Here is a 24,568-nt window from a genome sequence, read left to right as displayed (position 1 = left end):
AAACACTAGAAGTTGACGAAGGATACGATAAGAAATCTGACAAAAAGCTACCAGGTCACTGTATACAACAGGACAATACAACTTTACACATAAAGGTCCATTCTTTAACGACAGTACCACGGGCATTGTTTCTGTTTCAATCACTGTAGTCGAACACTAAGCACGAATTGCATTTTTATATCTGCATTAATATTAAAACAAAAAAAAATCATTTTCTGAAAATAAACAAGGCTTAACATTAAAATCGTCAGGATTTCCTTAGGAGATTCTTTCATTTCATGGTGTATCTTTCTCTTTTATTTATATGTGTGTAACTATTTTTGTACACACACACACACACACACACACATGCACAATTCTTCGTTATGGTGACATGATACGACAATGAGCTGAAACAAATATTCATGCAAATTACAAAAACAATTACATATTACCCAGCCGTTACTAACTAATAATTGTGACTTCACAACCGTATGTATGCAAGTATCATTTTAAGTACTTCTTTACTCTGTTATACAGAATAAGGTAGAAATACTTTAGTTTAAACACATTATCGTAATTCGCTGCCAGTCTACGTGAAATTTTCACACTGTATTAACCTTTCAAGGTTTAAGAAGTTTTGATAGGGATTTCAATATTGACCTGATAATACATAAAATTAAAACCTTATAATCCAAGCGCCTTCAAAAGATGAAACTTTCTTCTTCAGGGGCAAACTCGCCATTAAAAAGATCTCGCGTCATTGGATAGGCCAGAACTCGCCGTTAAAAAGGCCTCGTGTCATTGGATGGGACAGTTCTCACCGTGAAAAAGACTTCGCGTCATTGGATGGGACAGAACTCACCGTTTTGACCTGTTTCTCCGTAAGGATCTTAATCCCAACCAGTTGTTTAGTAAGTCAACCATTTGTACATCCCAATAGCTGACCCGGACAGTAACTATATAGGACAAGATGTTCGGCGACGGGGATTCGAACTTGCGACACTCAGATTACGAGTCCAGCGCTCTAATCACCAGACCCTTCGTCATCATTAAGGTGAAACTGCGTGTTTCTAACAGCAACGTTCACTGATGATAGGTACATAAAATTTAAATTATGTTCGTTAACTTCTGTTAACTGATAGACAGGCCTTACCACTTCAAGGTCTCTCGCTTTTAGTGCGTCATTATTAAACTGAAGTACAATAATTTGACCAAGTCCCTATTGGGTTAAAGATAAACTTAAGAACTTACAGCGTTAAAATTATCCGTCTACTGTGTAGCTTTGCGCTAACCTAAAGCTTTTCATGATTAGTTACGCTCACTGACGACAGGGAGGTGTAGGGCCATTTCCAACTTTTAATTATTCAATTACATTCAGTTTTTAACCCACACAAACTATAGTAACCTAAAAGTATTCCTGGCAAGTTGATATCCGTGTCGCCAAGTAGAGAAAGAACATTAAAATGGAGACGTGTAACAAATGTAGACGTCGACATTGTTTAACACATAACATTTAAAAAAATAAAACGACAATAGAAAAGATGGACGTGCTGGAAAATAAACAAACAGAGGAAGGAAAGTAAAGAACACGCGGAATAATTACAAAAGTTGACAGACATCAAACGTAATGGAGAGAAGTGCATCATAAACGCCCCATAAAAGAACGATAGACAGACTATCGACCAGACGAATGAATTAAAAAGAAACAGGTTGATTGTAGACTCTCATTTCAGTTATCAATGGTTGGGAGAAGGAATGGCAGTCTACAGGTCGATGGGACAATTTTTAGGTTGAATAAAAGACGTAAAACAATTTATTTCAGGATAATATATTTCCCTAGAGTACTTAATAACCATTCAAACAGTGCATATAATACATCTTCTCAAAATAATCTAGCGACATTAAGCACTAGAGATGGGACTCCCTGCCCCATCCAGGCGGCGCCCCTGGGTGAAAGATGGGAGAAAAGGTGATTCAGACTAATCAGATTATATATATAATTAAATGAAGGAACTGGTAATAAATAAGGCAACATTCCGTTGCTTAAAACATGACCTTCAGTAGACCATGGTTGAGAATGCACCAATGATACGAACATCTTATTCGCATGACGTTTGAGTGATAACGAGAATTTCTTTCTAGGGACGAACTATATATTAAAAAAAAACGAAAACGTACACATACAGGGTTTTTGCTGCTTCAAATCTCTCAGTTAAATTAATACATTTTTATTAATAAGGTAATCTATAATTTTGATTTCAGACATTTTGTACTTTTTAAGGGCATACGCTCTACTTATTGTCTGACGCAGCACGAGTCGAAAACGGGAAATGATCAAGTTGTACACAAAAACACTGAATTGTTCCAGCAGCACGTAAACAAATGACCCACACTGGATGTATGCCCCCTTAGAAAGGGCAGAAAATAAAAAGTGGACCAGTACATGCCGCAGAAGTACATTCATACAGTTTCTACTAAGCACTTGTGGTACGAAATGTAGAACCAGGTTTTTAGTTTCAATCCATGTTGCTTCATTTTCAATTTAAGGGAAAATATGCGAGTAAAGCTCGTTTGTTTATTTAATTTCTCGCAAAACTACTCAAGGGCTATTTAGAAGTGATAGATTAGTGAGGAGGCAGCTAGTCAACATCATCCACCGCCAACTTTTGGGCCTCTTTTACAAAAGAAAAGTCGGACTGGCCGTAATTATACGACACCCCACGGCTGAAAGAACGGACATGTTCAGTAACGGGAGTGAAATCCGCCACCCTCAGATTTCGAATCAAACGTTTCTAACCTCCAAAACCACGTCAGCACGTGAAATACACTAATATTGAAATGCGAAATCACAAATTCTTGTCAGTTTTTCGACGTCTTACGTCCCTGAATAACCATCACACCATTTCCCAAAGACCTCACTAGAGAACCCACAACTAACGAATAAACTTTCAAATTACTGGCTTGTTTCTACACTTACACCCCATTTTTACTGTCAGTAATTAACAAAACATACGTAAAACCGTCTAATAATACTGACCGTGGTGGTTTACGTTTTTAAACGTGTAACAATAGTGACCGTGGTGGTTTACATTTTTAAACATGTGAACCAACCAGATCACGAACTCACAAACAATTTGAAACACAAATAGGTTTCAAAACAATGAATATTACAAAATCCCCACTTCCCCTAGTGATACGTAATTCAAAGGTTGATGCACCACCCTTGGACAAATCTCAACTTCTGTTTGTTGTTTCGTACAGTTCATTTTCAGGAATATACACATCAACAAATAACAAACTGTTTAGCTTCCAAAGTTGTATACACCAATAAAAGTAACAACCGTACAACGTTATACACAATAAATATAAAAGTAACAACTGGATAATTTCACTTGATCCTTTTCATGTCTATTTCACCAGATGCGTTATTAATTTTCGTTATAAACAACCTCACATGGCGCTCCACCACTTATGAACGCATTTTTTTACCAACTGGAATTATTTTGGGGAATTACATTAATTGGTTACAATTCACAAAGCTTTACATTTAATGTAAACTGTGACGACATTTTATAATCATTCAATATACATGATATTTGTGAAATACTGCGATTTGCTAAGTAATGCTGTACCTTCCGCAAATGCATCTAATTAGAAGCTTCGCAGTCGTTTTTTTGGGTCTCCAAGAATACGTTTACGAACTACTTAAAACATACAAATACCAATTCGCTTTATGTGCGCTAAAAATCGATTAACACGGAACAGACCGCTTTTCCAACACACCACAAATCGTTTAGCACTTAGAATAGTTTCCCCCGTCCTTTTTATTAGCCCACCAAGCAAGGACTCTTCGCGATTTTGCGGTTTTAACAAACCGCGACCGCATTCTACCCACAAAATCACGTGCCAAGAATAACTAGTTGACAAATTGACTCAAAGGTACTAAATCGGTTTAGAAATCTAATGATGTGAACAGTTGTTTTTTTTATTCTCCAACAGTTATCTAAGTCCACTTTTCTAAAGTCACTTGTACGGCTTTACGATATATATTAAAAGTACATTTATTTACTAAGTAACTTCAGATCAAAAATCAAGCTGACTATAAAGATGAGGCTAAATAAGGTAACAGACCCATTTCTGTAGACAAACTATCTAATCAGAAGAAAATTAAATTTACAGAAAAAGAATATCTTAATTAGAATGCACTAAAACACGAGTTGGACTAAACTTTTACTTTCAGGATAAAGCCCAGTAAAACCTCTTTAGGTTTATCGGCCGTAGAAGATTTGGGTTTCTTCTATAGCTAAATTAGGCTAACAATAGAAACCGATCTTTGTAAATCTAACAATTAACAAGATCTTAACTATTTAAAACATCATAGTCCGACCTTTAGGTAAAGAAGTGTGAAGTACTTACAAAGTAAATATAATTATTAGTTTGAGTTTCATGTAAAGCCACACGAAGGCTACCGTCCATAATTTAACAGTGACAGACAAAAGGGAAGGCAGTTAATCAATTGACACTATCCACCATGAACTCTTGAGTTACTCTTTTACCAACGAATAGTGAGCTTGACCGCACATAATAACGTCCCCGCGGCTGAAAGGGTGAACATGTTTGGTGTGGCGGAGATTCGAACTTGCGAACCTCAGACTGGGCCACCAGGCCCAATTTCATGAATATGCTAAATAGGTATTATAGTTGGAGATTAAGAACTATGATTTTTCTTGCCTCGTTTACAGCAATTAAGCATTTTCTGGGAGGTTGGGCTCTGTCTTAGGTCGACCTGAAACATGTTAATAGATGAGATTAATACAATAAGTTGCCGGTATTTCAGGTCTAACGTCTTATTCATTATCCACGCATCAATCCTTTATGTTTTCGTAAAATGTGGCCATTCTCACATCAAATAAGTTACACTTTTTTTGTAAATAACAATGCGAAATAAACTTTGGTTAAATTTGTTGAAGAAATAAAGTACATTCAAATATCAATCGATTCATTTTTGTTTGTTTGTTACGAATCAAGACAAAGGTCAGAGATCATATGTGCGTGGGGGGGAATATCAATTTGAAAAAGATGTTTCTAGTGTGGAGATTGACAAATACTGGACAATTCAAACATCAGACATCATGCGATCCAGATTCTTTTAAATACAAAAAATATCATAAATAAAAAATCACAGAAAAGTATGATTTATGGTGTACTAAAAAAACGTACAAAATAACAATGTTCTTAACCTTTGTTTCGGATTGAATAAAGAGGTAAAAGTAAAGAAACCTTCCGATACACAGCCTGACACGTTAAACACTAGACCAATGAAAGAGTTATCGTTATTGGTTGGTGCCAATCCGTACTAAAACTTATAAGCCGTGTGCAGAAATACAAAATGTGTATTTCATCGAATGTTTCATTTGATAATAAACCACAGTGAAACAGTTTTACACACACGCATACATAAGCAAACCGGTAATGAACAATAACAAACGTTATATTTTGTCAAAAACGTGTTTCATCTGCTTCAACTTTAAAAACTAGTGACAACTGACGATCAAAAATCTGTCCCAAAGGTCAAGGTTAATTACGCTGAAAGAACTAAAGGTCAAATCATGTGTAGACAAATGTGTAGTCGATAATTTTTTTAAAAAACAATCTTATGCAAGGACACAAACGAGTACAAATCTCAATAATTACTCTCATCAGTATCAAGGGATCTTTCTTCAGAGACAGAGGTTTCGAATCCACAGGTCGTAACGTACCATAGCAACTTCCTCTATCAGCCCGCCCCATAATTTATTATAGTTTCACTGTTTACGTTTTCATTTAGTCTGCGTAACTTATATCTCTATATTCAGTGATGGTCACTTATTTAGTTTTTAATTCTTTATACAGAGAAAGGATAAACTTGTCAGATTACCCATACGAAAATTAATAACACTTAAAAACCCTAAAATGCGTTTTTTTCTTTTGAAAACACGAGTAACCCAGGTATTTCTAAGTTACAGAATTATTAGAAAAAAATCACTTACCACTTCCGTATCCATGGTGACTGGGGGAAGAGTCTCCTGGACCTGCCGACACGAGTGGCTGCCGGCATGGGAAACGCACATGTTGTGGAAACACGATTGACAGCCTGTAGGGAGAAGAGGATGAATAGTTTGTGAGTGTTCATCCACTGGGAGAAACGAACAATCCGTTAAGCAAGGGCAATTACAACACCAACGATTGTTAACAGGAGTTGTGGCTGCGGTGCCACTGGCTGAGCCGCTTATCCCTAAGCTGCAAGGTTCACCACACGTCAGATCATTCCGTTCGTCAGCCAACATCAAACAAGGTGGATGCATCTTCCAGTTAAGTCAGGTGAATTCGTTCTTTGCTGTTATCTGTCTGGAGATAAACACTGGCGAGGAAATAGATGTTCAGTTTCTCGTACGTTTTAGGTTAAAAACACCTGTTAAGATAATGCGTTAAGCTTGATACTTTAACGTCTAATTACACCACTAAGCTTGTTGATGGACGTGTCAGTATTTCTGTGACAGTGTTGTTCATGCAGGCATATTTGTCGCTGGGAAGCTGACTTTACCCCTACACTGCCTGCACATTTCACTACAAATCACTCACTGTCTAGTCTAAGACAGATTTTGTTTTAAGAACGGTACGCACAGCAACTTCCGTGACCTCGCAGGCAGTGATCATTTTCCCAGAATTCCATGCGACCGCTCGCCTGAGAACACGCAAGTATATACAGTAATCCAGGCTAAAAAAGATCGACGACGTACGGGTATTAGAACTGCCTGAATGATAATAGAATTGAGAAGAGCCACTAGGGTTGGTTGGTGACGGCGCAGTAGTTAGTTGCTAGGCGGCCTCAACCAAGACTGGAAAATGAGGTACATGCACGCACGTGAAACCAAGCAGGCGCAGTAAGGGGCTAATGTTGAGACCAGTATGAGAATCAGGCCTGGTACCAAATAAAAAAATTCGATTCACCAAAGTCAAAACTGATAAATATTTATAGTAATTAGGAAACATTGGATTTAGACACTTAATAACAGCACTACTTACCCTGAAATAATGTCAACAGACGTTAAGTGTGTGAATTAAACACAAAAAGAAGGGTTCCTTAATTTTAATGGAGGTTTAAAGTACTCATATCAGATGTGGTTAGGCACATACAGCTCTTCTAGATTATATATATATATATATTTTTAATAGAGTGCAATCCACTGAAGAGACAACAGACAAAATAATTATGCATGTATACGGTTTTATTTCCTCTGCTACTCCTGATGACATATTTTCAATTTTTTTTAAATCAAAAACGTATTCCGGTTAATTCCAAAACTTGGACAATGTTGCGCAATAAATTGCACGTGGAATTTCCAGGTAACAAAATAAACGATCGATTTTGGCTAAAAAGTACGAAAAGTAGTTCCAGTGGTTGATAAAGCTGCACTACGGACTATCTGAGCTGTGTCCATACTAAAAGCGTTATATACCTGCAAAGTTACGGCTGCGTCACGGCTCCCCCTATCTTTTGTAAGGAAAAATATAACAGATTATCTCTAGTTTAAGTTGTAAATATACATAATTGTAATAAATTTATAGAACTGGGTGTGGAATTCTTCAAATGTTGACAAATCACCACATTCAGAAATTTAGGTAGTAGGTATCATCCTCTAGTAGCAACTCGTTTTATCCATCATCGACTAGCAATATCAGTATTTATTTAAAGTTTATTTCCTTTATTAATTTTAATTAAACCGATCGATAGAGCAACGCTTCGTTACCAACATTCTAGTAATTTCATTAAAAATATGTTAATTTCCTTAACTTGTAAAACTAATGACAAATGTTTCGAAATGAAAAACCATTTATTAATAATGAATTGAGGAGAAATATCTTAGTCTACAGTGTTATAAGTTATATAAATTAGTATACAATAATATCTGATCATGTGTACGTAACATATAGTTGTTTCTTCTACTTTAGGTGAACAATAAATAATTTATTTTTCTTTCGTTTTAGAATTTCATGCAGTGTTACACGAGGAAATATATTGATAGTCGTCCTAAGAGGAAAAAAGGCTACTTATGTTAGAATCTGACCGTCCCTCTTACAGAACATCCAGAGATGGAAATATTACATTCCAGAATTACCAAGGAATTTCATCTTTCTACTTGCCTTTCCGAATCGGAAATGCATGGTCCATCCGTATTACTTTAGTATTGACCAATGAAAGTGAGCATGCTGCCTGGATTAAACAACAACAAAAATCACGAGGAAATGCAATTTATATGAGAGAATGTAATCTTCCTGATAGCTTCCCTCGAGTGAATGTAATTATATTTCATCATTTCTATCCCAGGAATCCATGGTACCAAAGAACAATGCAGGTGTTTAGTAGCAACGTATGAAACACCACAAGTTTTAGAATCCATGATCCAGACTCACTCGCACTATGCCATATCCTGCTCATGTACAACTGATACAAACTTGACCAACGTATTATGAAGATAAAAAAGTGTGTTAAAGCCGAAAATAATTTGGGAAAAGTTTGTTCCGATTGTTTCGCACCATAATTTGATAAAACAAAAATATTAAGAAAGTTCAGTGAACTACTCTGGATCATTCATTGTTTAGCAAGTCACAAATGATAGCATTTGGCTGATAAAGATATCGTGGCATGGCCAATGACTGCACGAAGTAATCACAATTAGGGGTAAGTGTTGGTACATGTATTTGTATACCATAAATATGTGACCACATAACGTAGTGTATAAAATTCTATACAGGAAAACCAACATCATACAAAAAGCTGTATTTCTTTACAACCGTTATATATTAAAACATCAAAAATAAAAGATCTTAGTTTAATTTTGATACGACTTAGTAACACAAAGTGAAAACCTATAAAATGTCTTTTATCTCTCTTTAAAACGCTTCAAGATTTTCCAAATAAGTGCTACAATTAAGATGTGAAATTTAATAATACATTTACAATAGGAGCATATTAAATCTAAATGAAAGATTTCTGTTTATCAGCAGTGATATTTGATTATGTGTGTATATTACTTTACATATGTCAACTCAAATTACTTACATAATATAACTAATATATAAGTATACAATTACTTGTAAAGGACTCACTTGTTAATATTTGAAGTTTTTTTTTTTTTATTTTGTACATGCGACCAATCCTGAACAATCAAAAGTTTTAGGCCTCATGAACAATCGTAGTTCACAGCAATGGAAGTTATAAAATGTAACCGAATGCACTGGTGTTATGTTACTTTGTTCAGTTCTACATTCTTACCCTGATAGCATTTGTGTGTGTTCCAATACACAGTTCACAAAATCACAATATATGGATTTTATTTAAATTAAACCTTTCATTTTTGTCCATTTCTTTAGATGGTTTCATCCGCCTTACACGAGTTTTTATGACAAAATGTTTAAAAACAGTAAACAAGTGAACTTAAGTACTTGCTGATTCATGGTATAAAAACTGTTTTTGGTGGCTCTCCCTTATAATAATAAATTTATACAACACCTTGCAATTTATTGTTGTGTATACTGGAGGGATTTACACATTTTAACAAAAGTAAAAAACATAACTACCTTTACACTAGGTAAATATAAAATATATTTTTATTTAAACCAGCATTTCACTTCTGTGGCATCTTCAGGGTGAACACTTTGGAAGTCTACCCAAACAATGGTTAGCCCTAAGAAAATTTCAATGTCAAAGTGACATCCTTGGCTTTAGTGCTATACACATAATGCGTGTAACAATAATCATCAATTAAAGTTGACTAATTATTGAAATACAATAAAGTTTAAAAGCTGTATGTTTTGGTGATACTGCCTAATAGTAACAAGTTAACACACACAACTTGCAAGTCTCGCCAAACCACGGGAGGCCAAATAAAATTTCAATGTTCACAACAAATATATTTGCTTTACTGGAGCTATTAAATAACAAGTTCACATCAACATATTGTAAACAAAGGTAGGCCCAAGAAAATCTTAATGTTCACTAGAAACATTATTGTCTTTAAATAACATGGTAGATACAAACAAGCAGGCATAAGAATGATATAAGAATATGGTAAAAACTAAATTCATTAACAATCAATTCGTGATACATATACCAGAATCAAACTTAATTTTTCAAAACGTTTACTGAATGCAGGTTTATTGTCTTTTATCATAAGAAAGTAGATTGTTTAAAAATCAATAACTTTCAAACTTTGAATGATATATTTTGTCCATTATTCTTCATGCAGTATATTTCTATAGGTGGGAAAAGCAAAAATCTTGAAACAAAAAAACAAGTTTTAAAGAACCTGGTATTTTCAAAGAGTAAATAACCCCAACAGGGTTTAATAAAGTTCTTCAACTGATGCTTTCAAGTTAAATGAAATTTATATTACCTATATTTTATTCATTTTGTAGCTATTCTTTCCCAAGTCGACATTTATGTTGAACATATACATCAAACACTGATATTGAACAAAATAAGACAAGAAATTTGTAGATGACAATCTGATGAGAGAAGTCCAATTTCTCTAGTTCAAAGGAATAACACAAGCAAAAGTTATCTTAATAAGCACAGATTTGGTATGTTATAAAGGTTGAAGGAAAACAACTAGAATTGAATATTTTTGTTGTTTAAGAACAATTTCCACACTATAAAGAATATATATATTCCTATTTGGAATACTCTCATAATTTGCATCAACTATAGTTTCTTTCTGTATTTTGTACTTTCAGTTACAGACCAGACACATCCTGAAATTTTAATGAAGGCTGGAAATGTTTCTACCACTAAATCATGAATACTTTTGAAAAATATTTGCTTTCTTTATTTGACGTCAAGTACCTTTCTTTAGTGAGTGCACTGTGTATTAAGATTGTTTGTGACAATGTGATAGAAAAATCACTTTCCATCAAAATTTCGGTTTCAAAAACTTTTAAAACCTGTGTTAAAAAATCAATAATAAGTTATATTAAAAAAAACAATTTATTTAGAAAAAAAATATATCTTTAACATTAAGCCAGGCCTCAACAACTATTTTCAAATCTTAGAACCAGCCCAAATTCTCATAAGCCAGATGTGCCTAACCTAACTCCACTGCTGTTTGTAATGGTAAATGAGGGTAACACTAGTGGATTTTTCTTTTTTCCCAACCTTTCTCATTGTAATTGTATCATTATTGTTCTAGACAATAATTTATATGTTTTAGTGAAATTGTCACTCATAAAATTAATTTTGGTTGTAAAAGTTCAGGTGTTTCACGATATCTGGAGTTTTTGCTTGCAGGACTTAGACAACTTCAAATCGTAAGTTGACTGATTGAAGCCTAGTCTTGCCTCTCTTATTTCTAACTTATGCCATGAATACAATATTTTTGTAACTTGTTTAACATAGTTTGATTACTCATTGAAAATATGGTATACAAAAATACATTAAATATTTCACTCAACTTTAGTTATCACCCACTGTTTCATACTACACAGAGCACCTCCTTTAACCCTTCAGGTACAGCTGACATGATGTCAGCACAGACAGTCACTGTTAACATCACATGAAGCAAGCATTTAACATGCAACAATTTTAATGGCCTGTCACAAATCTTTACATGTGAGGTTGTGTAAAGATTTACAAAAGTTGCAAACGAAGGGATAACCACAGATTCTTGTTCAGCTTCTATATGAGCCATCTAGTTATGCATTATTCTCTTCCCTATAGGTAACTGCTATCTTTAATCTGTTTCAACAAAGGCTCCTCATAATAATTCTCAAGCACAGGTTATGATCATTTTTCACAAGTGTTGATAAAGTGCAAATGCACTTCTATGTTTATAGGAGAAAAACTGCCAAAGTTCTGGAGCTATTTACACCTATATTAGTTACTAAATTCATTAAAATCAGAACAGGCAGTCAAAAGGGGAACTATTACAGAATGAAAACTGGAATTGGAATCATGTAACTCATAAGATTCCAATAAACTGAGTTTGTCCAACTAACTGACAGTTAACTTCTTATTATCATGATTGCCACAACTTTTTAAAATTTTTTATGACAACATAACTAAACAGCAGGAGAAAAAATTAAAACCTAAAACCAGGGACCTAAATATATTGAATATTTTGATTTAGATTAAAGATAGAATAATTAGTAATGCTATTATAAATCATTTCTTGCTTTTCCCACAACAGTGTGAATACTTGAGGCAACAATGTATATTTATTTACTTTAAAAGCAGTGAGTGCATGCTAACAGTCATTTGATACTATCAACAACTGACTAATAGTATTGTCTGAACTAACTGCCTTTTTACCACCTGAGTCTAAACACATGCACTAATGAGAGAAAAAAGCAAAACAAAATGTCATAAAATTACAAACATTTACAACATTCAAATTAACACAACTATGATAACAAACAATAAAAAATAAGCTAAGTTTACAGATACAAACAGACATAGTAATAATAACCAGAAAACAGTAAGGTAAGTTCAAAGATAACAATGTAGGTTTCAAGATAAAAACAGAGTGATAACTACCAGTAAACAACAATGTAATCTTAAAGCTACAAACAGACAGAGTGATAACTACTAGAAAACAATAATGTAAGTTTAAAGCTACAAACAGACTTGGTAAAAACTAACAGTAAAAATAAGGTAATTTTAAGGTACAAACAAATACCATGATAACTACCAGTAAACAACAATGTAAGTTTTAAAGCTACAAACAAAAACAGTGATAACTACCAGTAAACAACTATGCGAGCTTAAAGCTACAAACAGACACAGTGATAGCTACCAGTAAACAAGGCAGGTTTTAAGGATACAAATGGACATTGTGACAACTACCAGTAAAAAACAATGTAGGTTTAAAGATACAAAATGACACAGTAATAACTACCAGTAAACAATAATGTAATCTTAAAGCTACAAACAGATACAGTGATAACTACCAGTAAACGTCAATGCAAGATTAAAAATACTAAGAAACACGGTAAACAACAAAGTAAGTTTAAAGAAACACACAGTGATAACTACCAGAAAACAACAATGTGAGCTTAAAGCTACAAGCAAAAACAGTGATTGGTTGGTTGGTTGATTTAGTATTTAATGGCACAAAGCAGCTAGGCTATCTGCACCAAACATCCAGTAAAAATGTAAAAATAAAGTAAATATAGTAAAATCCATAATAGGAGATGAAGGTAAAACAAAACAGCATTTAAAACATAAATAGCATAAAACCAATATTGACACCCAGTCTACAATGTAGAGAGAGAAACTACAGTAAGAGAAGTTGTAAAGGACTTTCTGTAGCATAATGGTAATTATCATAACCTGCCAGGAAGACTAACAGGTAAGTACAAGAACCACCGTCAGTCACCTGAAGTTGATCTTTCCAGTCCTGGTTCCGGATTATGTGTCACTATGGCCATTATCAAAAGGTAAAATAAAAGTTTTAAACCACATGCAGCAAAACTGTAATAACTCACCAGGATGACTAACGAGTAGTTCAAACAGCAGCATTAGTCACCTGAAGTTGGCCTTTCCAGTCCTGGTGTTGAGTTATTTAATGTTACGGCCATTTTCTAATTCCAACTAAACTAGAGAGACTGTGATTCTTAAAAGGGAACCACAATGAAAAAGGTTTAATGAATAAATATAAAACACTTAAAATGACATTAAAAAGATTAATGGCCTTTAAAAAACTAAAAACTTTATCAAGGTGGACAGTGTCACAGTCACTAATAACACTGTCTAATGTTATGGACAAACCTTGGGACAGAACATGTTTAAAATAGTGCCGTCGTTGAGAGTCGTAACAATGGCAAGAAAGTAAAATGTGGCTCACAGTGATTTGAGTGTTACATAGACTACACACTGGTGCATCAGTTTAAGATAAAAGAAAATGATGAGTTAAAAAACTGTGACCAATGCATAGTCTAGTTAGAACAACTTCCTCCTTCCGATCCTTACAAAAGCAAGATGGCCAAAGTCCAATAAAGGGTTTTATTTGGAAAAGCTTGTTTTCGAGTTGTTCACTCTAAATTGACTGCCAACTGGCACGGAGCCAAGCCTTGAATACAGGACCGTACTCCATGTGTGGAATAGGCATTGTGGTGATAGTGCCAGAGCAGATACATTTAGCAAGCTCGTTCTGGCAAATACCAACATAGTGGGTATCCAGAAAAACTGGATAGAAGCAGATGTTAATGAGAAATGGGCCAGTCGGTTTTGAATATCAGCAAGAACAGGGTGTGAACTAACGTGAAGCAATTCCAGAGCCAGTAGAGAACTAAGCGAGTCAGTATAAATAGTGCAGTTGAAGTACTGCTTAGCTTCAATATGATCTAGGGCAAGAGAAATGGCATACAGTTCAGTAGTGAACACAGAAGCTGTAGAGGGGGATTCTGCATGCAACCACTGAACTGCAGCACACCACGGCAGAGCCCACAGAGTCACCTGATTTGGAACAATCCATATAAATTGGGATGGAAAGATTGTTCAAAAGATGTTCTGTAAATAAAAGATGGTACTTCCAATTGGGAGTATCTGCTCTTTTCAGATTACTTAAAGAAAGGTCACATTTGGGGACTGTAATAAGCCATGGTGGGATGGACTGACCAGTGGATACTGCAATGTTATCCAAGGACAGACCCAATTCATCCAACTGCGCCTGGATGCGAAGGCCAAAAGGAGCAATGGCAGATCATCTGCTCTGCAAAAGTATGGCCCACCAAGGAAAGAAAACACAACCCCATGTGGGATGCTTTGGTAAGGAATGAAGTTTTGAAGAATATGGTAGAGACAGTTGCAGACGGTGAAGGTGCAAAGAAAGTTCATGAGACTCTGCGTATAAGTTCTGAACTGGGGAGGTGCAAAAAGCCCCAGTGCAGAGCCAAAGCCCTTGATGATGAATGGGATCCAGCGTCTTTAAGGCCGAGGGTCTGGCAGAGCCATAGACCGATGATCCATAATCGAGTCTCGATCGAATAAAAGCATGATACATCTTTAACATAGAACATCGATCTGCTCCCCAACTGGTAGGAGAGAGGACACAGAGGATGTTCAGTGCTCTTGTACATTTGACCTGTAGCTGTTTAATGTGTGGTATAAAGATCAGCTTACAATCAAAGATAAGCCCCAAGAACTTGGTCTCAGGGACCACAGGCAGCAAAACTTCACCAATATGGAGTTCAGGATCAGGGTGAATACCTCGTTGGAGGAAAAACTGCATGCAAACGGTTTGAGAGAAATTAAAGCAGTTTGCCTTGCTCCACTTCAGTACACGATCGAGGGCAGTTTGTAGTTGCCACTCAATATATCTCATGTTCAATAACTGACATGAGATGTGAAAGTCGTTGACATAGAGCCCATTTGCAACAGTGAGAGGGAGTTGTTTAGTGATGGCATTAATCTTTATACTGAAAAGTGTGACACTCAAAACACAGCCCTGAGGGACTCCAAGGTTTCGTGAGCATTATACCCAAACACCAGCATCAGACACAATGTCCACAACACCCACTGAGAACTTCCAACACTGGTACTTGGAACAACAAAGTAATCTTAAAGAAACACAGTGACAACTACCAGTAAACAACTGTGTGAGCTTAAAGCTACAAACAGACACAGTGATAACTACCAGTAAACAACCATGCAAGAGTTTAAAGCTACAAACAGACACAGTGACAACTACCAGTAAACAACAATGCAATTTTAAAGTTACATAGAGACAGGGTGATAACTACCAGTAAACAAGTGTGTGAGCTTAAAGCTTCAAACAGATACAGTGATAACTACCAGTAAACAACAAGATAGGTTTAAAGCTACAAACAGACACAGTGATAACTACCAGTAACAAACAAGGTAGTTTTAAAGTTACAAACAAACACAGTGATAACTACCAGTAAACAACATTTTAAGTTTAAAGCTACAAACAGACACAATGATAACTACCAGTAAACAATAATTTAAGGTTAAAACTACAAAATGTCACAGTGATAACTACCAGTAAACAACAAGGGAGTTTTAATGATACAAAGATAAGAAATTCAACTTTTGTCAATATTAATTTTACAACAGTTCAAAAGTGTAAATAAATGAAAATCAAGAATTTAAAAGCTTGTATCTATAAATGAAAGATAATCTGATTACCCTCCTGATAAATTAAAGTTAATGGAAATTCTAGTGATAGCATTTGTAACTAGACAGCTAAACTATTAGATCATGAAAGAAGAGATGTTGGAGTATTTCAGAATACTACAAAATAATTAAATATGTGAACTGTCACTGTTTCATCACAGTTTTGACACTTTTTGTTTTGTTCTTATCACACTTGCTATTTATCTGGTTTTATGAGAAATTTTGTCCTGTTTATGTATTGTCTTAAATTTCCTTGTTATAGTATTTGTAAATGGTGTGAACTTATTCTATTAGTATATTAAATCTTTTATACATACAACAAATACATGTTCCAGCAGTTCCACTAAACTAAATATGGTTATAAGAATTCTTACATAAAAATCTCTTTTACCTTCACATTTCATACCAACTTTTCCAGTTCCCCAGATATAATCTTCACCTGAAAAGTTTTCAAAAAATGATCTTATAAAACCAGTACAAATGAGTCCATAAATGATTACCAACACATATACACAAAGAGCTTCCAGTAGAAACAAATGTTTCCTGCTATTCACGAGACAGGAAGTTTGCTCATTTAGTCTTTTTAAGAGTGAATTAAGTACCTGGATGAAAATGCTTATGTAAGTCCAGTATTTAGCGAGTAATGTGCAGTTCTCTCCTAGCAACAAGTGTGTAAATTTTTAAATGTCACAAGTTAATTGTCTGTACAACAAACTTCATCACATAATATGGTTACAGACTTTTCAAGAACAATTCTCTATGGGATATCTTTGCCGAAGTGGTTCATTATTTTGACCAGTAATCTTCAAATATAAAACTATTTCTAAAAACTTCTTAAGGTAAACAAATACATAAATAGTTCAATCTTATTAATACATTTGTCTCATAAAACACCACACACAACATGCATTTTGACATGCACTATCAAGCTAATTTCACATCATTTTATTTGACACACTTTTTCAAACTCATCCATGAGTTCCTCTTGATGCAATGAACATTTTTAAATTTAGACACACTGTAGCTTAGTTTTCTGAAGCAGCTATCTGATAAATAGTGTTATACTCTATAAATCTTCCTTGGTCCCAGTTTTCTAAAAATACAAGTAACCTCTGGATGTCTGATGGAGGAAGGAAGGCAACACCAGCCCAAAATTTAAAAAAAAGTTCTTAAGTTGAAAAAACATCACAACCATAATTTCTTTAATATTCAAATGAGTTTTATAGTACAACCCCAGGTATTGTATATGATCTCTTTAAAAAAAAAAAAGAAGAAGAAAAGGCTTACAGAAATCTTTGAAAAGTTAGTGATAGAGATAATTATTAAGATGAGTGTGAAGAGGTGGCTCTGTCCTTCAAAGGAAAATTTTAAAAATTAATGTTTGTTGGTGCAATTAAGATATTTTGGTAAAAAATTACTTCATCACAAATGTTAAAAAAGACTAAGAAAGAAACCCAGATGAGTAAAGTTAGGCTTCATATAACTGTGCTTAATTATATTGGAAATAAATGTTCTGTATGTAACTGTAAACATTTACCTCATTATAAATACATAGCTTCTAATAATTGTAAGTAAATGTGATATGGAACATAAAAATGAGTAACATCAAAAACACTTACAATGTTTACAAAGGACAGGAGTCAAAAAAAACATTTCCATCAGTTGATGTTGGGAGGTCCAAAACTTTAAAGTAACTGGAGGTAAGCCTAAAAACAATGAAACATGAAAACATTTTGTTGAAAAGTCTGTTTTTCTTATTTTTCTGTTTTATATATGTACATATCAATAGTGGTACTTCATTATTGAAGAACTAAATGGTATATACATTTAAAAACTTTAAAATATTCTGTCTCAAAACAACTTGCATGCAAGTTCAACATTCTGTACACTTTAAACTGTACTACATATCCTTTATTTTCTCATGCCTGAGGACATGTCTAAAATACAGAACACAGTACTCCAACCAAAACATGATAGACATGACTGTATACTTACAGTAATTAGAATTTTACATTTCATAAAAGAAAAAATGATTACAGAAGAGACTGTACTCACCCAGCTTCCATAATGTCAATGATTTGTAATGGACAATACAAAATAGACTGTACTCACCCAGCTTCCATAACATCAATGATTTGTAATGGAGAATATGAAAGAGACTGTACTTACCCAGCTTCCATAACATCAATGATTTGTAATGAACAATAAAGTGTATTATGTGGTATCAAAGAAAAGTGTTCACAGTCTTCCAATTACTGTACTCTTTCACCTTTCAACAATTTCTTTTTTCCAAGTTAAGCAGGTATTTACCAACAGATAAGAAACAATGTCATTTTTACAGTAATATGATTCTTTCTACAATAAATAGAAAATTACTCTTATCGCTGACACAGCTCAACGTTAAAGTGATCTTCTGATAAGAGGAAGGTTATTCAACTTATATTTCTAGGTGAGCATGATAAAATGTATTGATATCATAGGCACCATTACATTTAACAAGGAGTTTTATGAAGTCCTGTGTCCTGAGAATACATACAGCTTGAATGAGCTACAAAATAAAGAATGCAATGATAACTGTAAGGTAATATAAAACTTACCTGAAGAAGCGCAGAGGGAAACAACTTTCAAGAGAATGTCCTTATAATACACAACATGGCATAGCATATATCTATATACAAAAACACAAAAAAATCTGTCTGTCTATCTGTTTGTCCTAGATCACTGGGCCCATCTCACCCTAACTTTGTTGGATGACAGTTTGAAACAAGGAGCATGTCAATGGGAGATTCATAAAACCCCTCCACTTCCATTATTCTTGTTACTGAATATTTACTGTCTGTAATGCAAGTTAACACTAACCACATTCACAGAGGGGACCATGTCCTTACATATAAACTTTACTAAATCTATAAAAATTAATATCAATATGTGTATCTAGACTTTATACGTTTCCACATTTTTTGATCAATAACAAACTTGACACAGTGATAAAGGATGACATGAGGAGGGTCAAGAGAGGAAAATTAGACCCCTGATCTAATTTCATGTTGATGCAATTATTGAAAGCATTGTCTTTCTTTCCAGTGTTGTTACCTTTATCTATTTTTATTGTTCTTTTAATGTTTATTATGTTAAGAAGAAATATAGAAGTACAATTTCCTATCTTTGTTACAAATGAGTTTTCATTTCACCTGTCTGTTAAACAGGTACTCCAGCTAGTTTTCTAACAAAAAAACATAAGCCAGTGTAGGAAATGGCATAGAAATATTATATATATTTCAGAGATTGCACTAGTACACTCTATGGGAAAATGCAAAAGAAAAATGGGGGGTGGGGGGCTACCATTGTTGTAATACTACATTTACTCAGCTGATATAAAGAGCCATTTCTCGAGTTACATCCACTTTCTACTTTGACCCATGACCTTTCAACTTTAGCCTGTACAACACTTCTGTGGACAATGACTGTCAATCATGTGAAACACTGTGGAAGTACATTAAGAGCTAGGTGTTGATGGTTGGTAACAAAGCACCCCTATTCCCACTAGCTCTTCCTACAAAGTCAACCTGGTCATTGTATGGTATGTGCAGCATTTTAAATGTATACATACTGAGTTCTTTAAGCTTATACTAAATGTTTAGCAAGGTAATAATGAATACTGTAATATGTTATAAATAAATTGGGTAAAGACAAAGATTCCCGTGTTATTTACCACATCATCAACCCATACATTTTTTTAAAATTCATAATGAATAGCATAGCACACATCAAACTATTCTATAAACTTATACACCACATTCTGTTCAATACCAACTAAACTACTACATAGCTAAAGTAAGACTTTTGCCTACATCTGTATATAAGCCTTCAAAGTGACATCTAGTGACTCATTTAAGCCATTTCTGTCAATTAGTCATTCAAATGTCACACAGATCTTCCACAGGTACTTCATCAAAACTTCTGTGATTTAAATTATCTCTACTTGTTCTTTGCTCTAGTACACACAAGTCCAAGCTACAAGTCTTTCCTTTACAAATAAAAGCCTTAAAACTGTATGTTACATTACAACCGCTATTTTCACACTTTCTGGTACGTCAATAACCTTTCTATACGAAAGGATCTAAATCCAGTACAAACTCACCTGTAAGTTAACATATAAATTGTTTCTTTTCAATAATTGCAAATTCCAAGAAAAGATAGCAAATTTACAGTCTTAATAAAGACATTTTCTGTTGTAAGTTAACATATAATATTGCAATTTTTCTTCAAGTTAAAAAACACTTAGTTTGGTTCTGTTTTTGAAATGAAAAGTATTCATTGTCTCAATCCATATTTTGCACAGTTCATGCACCTGTAAGCTATTCAATATAGATGTGACTTTGGGAGACACCTTATCTCCTATGTTAACTATGACCACAGACTTTCCAAGATATTTATAAGCATGTCTATTTCCCATTTCTGCTTCTCATGTATTTGTTAAATAACCTTTTAAGGAGCAAGTTCATATTTAAATAATAATCTTACATGCAAACAATTAAAAATTACAAACACCTATAACCAAAAGAAATTAATGATAAAATCAATCAACTCACAAGAAGTCTCAATGTAGTCGGGAACACAGTTAATTCCAGCCATTTTACTGTGTATGGAAAATGTCTCTTTCTCAACAGGTGATATCTCCACAAGCATTAAAACCTGATCTATACAGCTGTCCCTGTATCTTTGCAGAAATATTGTTTTTCAAAACATCTCAGCCACTACCTGGAAAATACCCAAATATACCTGTTCTCCAATTTTTACCCAAAACAAGACCACATGATGTATCACTTATTCCATGCAGTATACAATGAAATGGTATTTTCCCTTCAACAACATCACCTGTCACAATATGTTTCGTTGTTACTGTATTTGTTTGCTGATGGGTAGATGTAGTAAACCAACTTGCTCATACTGAAGATTCCTTCAGTCCAAATACCCCTGGGCTTCTGTTCCATACCTAATACATTTTAGCCACTCACACAAGTTAGTGAGCACATTGTGATCCCAAAGTTTTTAGAAAATACAGAATTAATCACCTTCTTGTCCATTTATCCATCATCTTAGAAGAAGCCAGGTTATTTCAATCAGTATTATATTGATTCAGATGGAACATATGCAAGCATCCTGTATGATGTAGGATTTTAACACAATTATCTGGGAATTATACTAGTAGAGTCCTTAGAATGAAAAACTCCAATGAAATATAGTATTTCTTTTCAAAAATATTCCAAAACCAATGTCTGGGAATCCTGAAAATACAGAAAACATTCACTTTATTCAGTATACACAAATAATGTTATAGTTTAACTTTGTAAAATAGTTCCTTACTAGTGTATTAACTTTTTAATGAATTATTGGAACATTCTTTGAAGCAACACCTATGAGTCATATGGGTACCAGATGTCAGTGTTTCAAAATTTTTAAACTTGGAATTATGTTTCACTAGAAAATACTTAATAAATCATGTGAACAACAGTTGACTACCTGGTCCTTCAAAACTGTCCTTACACACTCATTCTAGTGAAAAGCTAAAATGTAAGCCCATCATTAACTCCTGTCTTCAAATCTTGTAAAGAGCAACTATTGCATATAGAAATTTGTTCTGTAAATCAGTCCAGCCTGCTTGGAAATTAACACTAACTGTAACTGAAATAATTGTTTATGAATAAAAGAAGTAATACATTTTTAAGTCTTCAAAACTTTAATTTTATGTTAGAAATTCTTCTGCTATCTCAATTGTAGCTTAGCTAAATCTTAAACTTATGTCCTCTCATCATGTTATTTTCAAAATATAGCACAAAGAAATTGAAGGTTTTTACCTTTTCAATTCTGCATATAATATTGTAATGTTCAAGATTGCCTAATACCCTTTTTTCTAAAGATAAAAACAATAAGTAGATTTTGACCTATCCCTTCTATCCTTTGTGATAATCTGATAAGTGTTAACAGTGTAGACTGTGATTACACTTCAGTTAAAAACCAAACTAAAAGCACAGGGCACTTTCTTCTTTCAAAAATCCTTGATTCCAGTGAGTCTACTTTCTGTCACAAAATGCCAGGAAGGAAGTGTGTGTAAAAGTTTCACACTGGTGCATAACAATTACAAGCTTTCTACCTTTGAAATCCTCTAATTATAACCAGTATAGATTCAACCTACTGCATACCTGTAGTTCCAACAGGTTCAGTTCATTCTTTATATAAAAAGCCACCCCTCCACATTTTATTTCTATAACTTAGAAACTAGAATAACTCCTATTATCAAGGCTTTCTAAATCTTATTTTATTAAATCCCATTATACCATAGTCTTCCATTTCAATTAAAGCACTGGTTATCTTCTATTTTTTCCTAATGATCACAACATTAGAACAGCAAATAAGGTTATTTTAAATCTACTATGGTTGCCTTTAACATAACCAACTATCAACAAGAAACCATCTGGTTTTTCAAAGCCAGATCCTTACACACCAATCCTATACTTTTAAGAATGGTCAATTCATCTCTGACTCCTGTACAGAACTGGATTATACTAAAGCTGATGGCAACTTAATTCATAAATAAATAATTCTGTTGGAAATATAAAATATCTTAAGCAGATTTAGCACAAATAAATAAGTCCTTAATCCTGTTAATTCTTTGGTTATCCAAAAGAACAGCTATGAAAATTGCATCAACATAGAATGTATGACATGATGTTTTGAAAAGTCTTTATTTATACAGAAATTTCAAGAATATGTAGCACTGCTGAGGATAATTTCTTTTGAAGTATTTATTTATAAAACACTGTTCAAGATACTAAAAAAGTCAGTGTGAAGCCCAATCTGTTTGATTTACTGCTCATCACAAGGTTATACCAGATTCATGGAATTCAACTGCACATCAATAACCTACAAGACTCACCTTCATATAATACAGGGTGTTCGGAAAGTCACTGTGCAGTTTTGTAATCATATTTTATTCAGTCTATATCAAGCCAGCAACTGATAGCAGTGTTTAAAAACCAAATAAGAAGGATCTAGGCCTGTACTGATGCCAATGGGGGTCACTTTCAACATTGTTTATAATTGTCATCCATATTTACCTCCCGTACTCTATATTGAAACATGTCTATTAATAAACATATAAGTGCACAGTGACTTTCCAAACACCCTGTAGTAGTGTGCACATGTACGGTGTTTTCAAATTACTTTGCATCACTGATAAATGATTAATTCAATGATAGAATGAGTATTTCATACATTTTTTAAGTATATATATCTGATTGGATGAAAGTGCATGGGTCTCCAAGTCAGCATCACAGAGTGAAGTAACAACAGTTGCAGTTAGCTATAATGGTTAAGGGTCCCCATTTAATTTTACTCCAAGAACTTGATCAAATTTACTCACTCAACATGGAAAGACTAGATAATTGACTCTGCATAGTGGTTGGATGAAAGAAAAAATAACTTACTAACCCTTTCACTGCTCAGGTGGGACAGGGAAAAAACAACAACCAGAAGCACAAAAATAAACAAACTTTTTTGTCTTGTGATTTGTAGAACAGTAAAACATGCAAAAGTAAATAATAAACACGTATGATTATCTCAATGTAAGCCCAATGATGTGCCATGCAAGGAGGGAGTTGAAGGTCAGTTAGGTTAAGGGTGGTCTTTACTGACTGTGAGATAAGGCAGAATGTCACATAAGACTTGTTTATTCCAGCTGTGGTATTGCACTCCTATCTCATGCACTGGCACTGAATCCTTCATGAATAATACACCTATAATGCACAAATATTACACTCAGCATACTATCATAGTCACAAACAACTATACAAATGCCTAATATCAGGTCATCCCATTAGTAATGTCTGAAAATTTAATACAGAAAGTGTATCATCATTTCTGTCTTTGTAGAAGGCTTTAATGACTGAAATATGTAGTAAGACGTGAATAAAAATGTTCAGACAAATAAAATAAACTAACCCAAGACCACTTTTTCAGATCATTAATCAAATAATCCCTTATGAAGATGGATGTGTCCAAGGAGCACATAAGGTATATAATGCTTTACGAGTTTAAAAAAGGCAATAGTGCAGCAGAAACTACACGAAACATTCAATGTGTTTATGGTGTGGAGTCTCTCAATAAAAGAAAATGTTGAAGGTGGTTTTAGAAGTTCAGATCAGGTGACTACAGCTTAAGTGATGTGCCACATTCAGATCATCCTGTTGAGTTTAATGATGACTTGCTGCTGGATGCACTTAATGAAGATTGTGCTGTAACAGTTAAAGAACTAGCACAGAAGCTTAACTCAACCCATTCAACAGTTCACTGTCATCTGCAACATCTTGAAAAAGGTGACAAAACTTGGAAAATGGGTCCCCCATGATTTGACAG

At 34.1% G+C, this 24,568-nt stretch overlaps 1 protein-coding gene across 3 annotated transcripts in view; it reads right to left on the bottom strand.

Moving 5' to 3' along the window:
• LOC143239014 (phosphatidylinositol 3-kinase regulatory subunit alpha-like) overlaps nt 1-24,568 on the bottom strand; it is a 69,816-nt gene that overhangs the window by 40,692 nt on the left and 4,556 nt on the right. For all 3 annotated transcript variants that reach the window (XM_076479738.1, XM_076479739.1, XM_076479737.1), the window contains 4 exons: nt 20,746-21,441; nt 17,773-17,859; nt 16,545-16,592; nt 6,012-6,115 (listed from right to left, as the gene is read on the bottom strand). In XM_076479738.1, coding sequence (XP_076335853.1) covers nt 6,012-6,115; nt 16,545-16,592; nt 17,773-17,859; nt 20,746-20,842 — 336 coding nt within the window. In that variant the 5' untranslated portion in view covers nt 20,843-21,441. The remainder of the gene's footprint in view (nt 1-6,011; nt 6,116-16,544; nt 16,593-17,772; nt 17,860-20,745; nt 21,442-24,568) is intronic.

Source organism: Tachypleus tridentatus, chromosome 13 (assembly GCF_004210375.1).
Source record: "Tachypleus tridentatus isolate NWPU-2018 chromosome 13, ASM421037v1, whole genome shotgun sequence".
NCBI lineage: Eukaryota > Metazoa > Arthropoda > Merostomata > Xiphosura > Limulidae > Tachypleus > Tachypleus tridentatus.
This window is presented reverse-complemented; position numbering and strand designations above follow the sequence as displayed.